General features: G+C 43.9%; 1 protein-coding gene across 1 annotated transcript; it reads left to right on the top strand.

Annotated features, from left to right (window-relative positions):
- Nucleotides 1-3,559: 3,559 nt before the first annotated feature.
- On the top strand, nt 3,560-4,306 carry LOC136830125 (uncharacterized). The gene has a single exon (XM_067089315.1). The coding sequence runs from the start codon at nt 3,560-3,562 to the stop codon at nt 4,304-4,306; it is 747 nt and encodes a 248-aa protein (XP_066945416.1).
- The last annotated feature ends 214 nt before the right edge of the window (nt 4,307-4,520 follow it).

Below are 4,520 nucleotides of genomic sequence, written 5' to 3'. Positions count from 1 at the left end.
TGTTCAGACATCCCATTTAATATTATGGTTATCACTGCTACTTAAGAATGTGAAAGAATATTTTTTGTATTCCATAAGGAGTCTAAGAGCCAGGTTGCTTTCATATTATGATGTATATCATATGCTAGTCGTTAAGTCTACCTCATGGAAGCTTGGCACCCTTGGCATGTATAGTCACAGGTTATCTAAAGACTGACTGAGGCATTTACATTTGAGTCTTCTGTTAGTACAACCTCAGAAAATGCAGTGAAAGGTGTTCCTAAGTCCTAATCGGTACCAGTGACGCTAGTAGTTGGATCATGCCCACTATAGTTGGTGTTTCGGTAAAGTAGAGCATAACAAATTCACGAACACGTCTTCATTTTTAATGGTCACGACAGGTAAGAGGCTCGGTACGAAACTGTGTTGACCCTGGAGTGGACCTGCACCAGTGAACACCACATAAGAAGCTTGAAGATGTCTCTGTTGCAGCATCAATTGAAAATCAAAATTAACCTCGGTACTTGATTTTTATCAAAACGTAACTCTGCAAGGAAGGCTGCAAGTTCTGTTGAAGGAAATGTTTGTGTCCATACAGATCTGTGACATTGACCACGTTGAAATGCAACAACTTTTTCTGCTCTTGGGTAAGCCAGACAAATGAGAGATGATAGTCTCCAGTGGGCTTTATGTCAGTTTTGGTATATTTACATATATAAATGTTACGTGACTGCTACAAGATTGCTGTGAATCACTGATGGACAGGCTCAGGATTTTTATAAAAGCGGGAGGCGCTGATGAAGAAGTCTTTATAAGAGAGCTGAAATTGCTTTAGGGTGGTAATATCCAGTTGCTGGACTGTCAAGGGATTGTTGTGGCGTTGTTAAAAGTGCGTTTTTATCAGTGTTTCATAACGTGTTTCTTGCTCGAGCTACAGGACGAGAAATCACTGGCTAGAATTTTTTAAGATGACTACAGATGAATATGTGTTATGTAACATACATTGCAGTGTAGTTGGCTTTTTAAAAATCATAGTCCTCATTGGTACTTAGTCATACAAAATAACATACCAGTAAAACTTTGATTCTCTCTCTCTCTCTCTCTCTCTCTCTCTCTCTCTCTCTCTCTCTCTCTATCTAGAGAAGGGGGTATAAATGAGCAAAGATGTACTGGTATTGAACCCAGACGAATGATTTTGAACCTTAACGATTAAGAATGGGTCACATGGCAGACCATATTAGGGAATTTCATTAGTATACCGTCATTGGTATTGATCCCATCCTTACAACACTGACTAACAAAAAGGGGACTGGGCAAGATATTTACCTTTTCTAGCCCAACCCATGTGAAAACAAGAAAGAGGCAAAGAAAGGAGGCAAGATGGAGGAGGGGGGGGGAAGGGCTTGTTGCCTCAGCCATCAAATTGGTAAATAAAAACAACTTTTCCTTTCGGAGATTCTGAGAATTGGAAAATTACGAAGGAAATGAAACCCGTGATATGCCCGGCCTAACCTTTTAAGGCCTTACGATCTAGATCCTCACGTTTGATGAAATCCCAGAAAAGCCAACACATACCCACACACATACGCACACGCACGTACGCACGAACGCTGGCTATATTTAAGCAAACATTACGCTTATGCGTTTATGTGGTGTTGACAATCAAAAGCGGACGTCTAAAGGCACAAAGATTGGCGTGAATGCTTCTGAAAACTTATAAATGACGCACAAACACCAGTTGTTTACTTAATCTCATCTAAAATCTGAATGGAAGCTTTTTAAAGGGATTTTCCTCACTAGGTTTCATTAAAGGTTTAATTAAAAGTTTAATTAAAGCGATGAAATTTGGTGATGAAACTTATTAGTCTAGGGTAGAAAGTTTCCTGAGAAATGTTTTTTCTTAGAATGTACAAACTCTGTTGTACTTTTTCAGATCGTATGATCTATTATTATTATTATTATTATTATTATTATTATTATTATTATTATTATTATTATTATTATTATTATTAACTCTGATTGACTGGGGTTGTAGTTCATGAGCTGTCCCTAAATTTCATTCATCCACCTATCCTCTGTTATTATTATTATTATTATTATTATTATTATTATTATTATTATTATTATTATTATTATTATTATTATTATTAAGAGGTACAAGAAGCTGCAAAATGGCAACTACACTTGTAATTGGTTATGTAAGAATAATTATATAGTAATTTAATTAAATTTGCTTATTTACTTTTACCAGTAGAGCATATTACCCAACTCTGCCTTTTTTCTTAATTTTTATGAAATCATTATTTTATTTGTTTATGAGCATTGTGCTCTTCTGAAGCCTTCTCTAGAAGGTGATAATCTGTTTAGTTTAGAACATAAACTATGTTTGTTCCTGTTTAGAAGATCTGCATAGTAAGAAAATAGATAGAAAGTAGAGACAAGTGGTGCAACCGCATACCTGAGAAAGTGCTGAAAAAAAAAAAATCGAGGTTCCCAGGGAGTAAGTTTTAAGGAATGGCTATGTGATACAGGCCCGAACACCAGTAAAGAAACTCAGAAAATGATCTCGGACAAAGAAATTATAGGACATAAGAGTTAAGGGCAAAAGCAGAGAAATTATAGAAAAGTAAACCATGGCAAGTTAAATAGGAAGTAGCACCTATCATCGCATAGATCCTCAGGGAATCTGGAGGGGATTGAATGCACAAACCTCAAACATGGCTTGCTCCAGAAAAGTGTACTGATGGCCACATCAGTGATAATTGGGAGAGTGTTGGAATCCTAAGGATGCCAAGCAGTAGAGTCAGATCCCCAGGAGGCAGGTTGCAGCCCGAATCCACACTCGGTGACACCAACCTAACAAGACTGTAGAATAAAATAGTTATTAAATGCGCAAGCAACAGTACATAAGGTATAGATATCGCCTAGAATGTCTTTAAGAAAAATGCTTTTATTTGAACTCGATTTAGAATACCCGAGTTGATTCACCCACCAATTGGAGATGCGTTCAAATGCGAGCTAGAGAGCCGCAGACGCTCCAAATGCAAGCTAGAGAGACTCCAAATGCAAGCTCCAAATGCAAATGCGAGCTAGAGAGCCGCAGACGCTCCAAATGCGAGCTAGAGAGCCGCAGACGCCCAAAGGCTAGAGAGCCGCAGCGCTGCAAATGCAGGGCTCCAAATGCGAGCTAGAGAGCCACAGACGCTCCAAATGCGAGCTAGAGAGCCGCAGACAGAGCTCCAAATGCAAGCTAGAGAGCCGCAGACACTCCAAATAGAGAGCCGCAGACGCTCAAATGCGTGCTAGAGAGCGCAGACGCTGCAAATGCAAGCTAGAGAGCCGCAGGTGCTCCAAATGCGAGCTAGAGAGCCACAGACGCTCCAAATGCGAGCTAGAGAGCCATAGAGCTCCAAATGCGAGCTGCAGACGCTCCAAATGCGAGCAGAGAGCTAGACGCTCCAAATGCGAGCTAGAGAGCCACAGATACTCCAAATGCGAGCTAGAGAGCCGCAGACACTCAAATGCGAGCTAGAGAGCCATAGACACTCCAAATGCGAGCTAGAGAGCCGCAGACGCTCAAATGCGAGCTAGAGAGCCGCAGATGCTCCAAATGCGAGCTAGAGAGCCGCAGACGCTCCAAATGCGAGCTAGAGAGCCACAGACGCTCCAAATGCGAGCTAGAGAGCCGCAGACGCTCCAAATGCGAGCTAGAGAGCCGCAGACGCTCCAAATGCGAGCTAGAGAGCCGCAGACGCTCCAAATGCGAGCTAGAGAGCCGCAGACGCTCAAATGCGAGCTAGAGAGCCGCAGACGCTCCAAATGCGAGCTAGAGAGCCGCAGACGCTCCAAATGCGAGCTAGAGAGCCGCAGACGCTCCAAATGCGAGCTAGAGAGCCGCAGACGCTCAAATGCGCTAGAGAGCTGCAGAGCTCAAATGCGAGCTAGAGAGCCGCAGACGCTCCAAATGCGAGCTAGAGAGCCAGACGCTCAAATGCGAGCTAGAGAGCCGCAGATGCTCCAAATGCGAGCTAGAGAGCCGCTCCAAATGCGAGCTAGAGAGCCGCAGACGCTCCAAATGCGAGCTAGAGAGCCGCAGACGCTCCAAATGCGAGCCAAATGCAGACGCTCCAAATGCGAGAGAGAGCCGCAGACGCTCCAAATGCGAGCTAGAGAGCCGCAGACGCTCCAAATGCGAGCCAAATGCGAGCTAGAGAGCCGCAGACGCTCCAAATGCGAGCTAGAGAGCCGCAGACGCTCCAAATGCGAGCCAGAGAGCCGCAGACGCTCCAAATGCGAGCTAGAGAGCCGCAGACGCTCCAAATGCTAGAGAGCCAGAGAGCGAGCAGACGCTCAAATGCAAGCTAGAGAGCAGAGTGAGCTAGAGAGCCGCAGACACTCAAATGCGAGCTAGAGAGCCGCAGACGCTCCAGAGAGCCACAGACGCTCAAATGCGAGCTAGAGAGCCGCTCAAAGAGCCGCAGACGCTCAAATGCGAGCTAGAGAGCCGCAGACGCTCCGAGCTAGAAATGCGCTCAAATGCG

This window comes from Macrobrachium rosenbergii, chromosome 46 (assembly GCF_040412425.1).
Source record: "Macrobrachium rosenbergii isolate ZJJX-2024 chromosome 46, ASM4041242v1, whole genome shotgun sequence".
Lineage (NCBI taxonomy): Eukaryota > Metazoa > Arthropoda > Malacostraca > Decapoda > Palaemonidae > Macrobrachium > Macrobrachium rosenbergii.
This window is presented reverse-complemented; position numbering and strand designations above follow the sequence as displayed.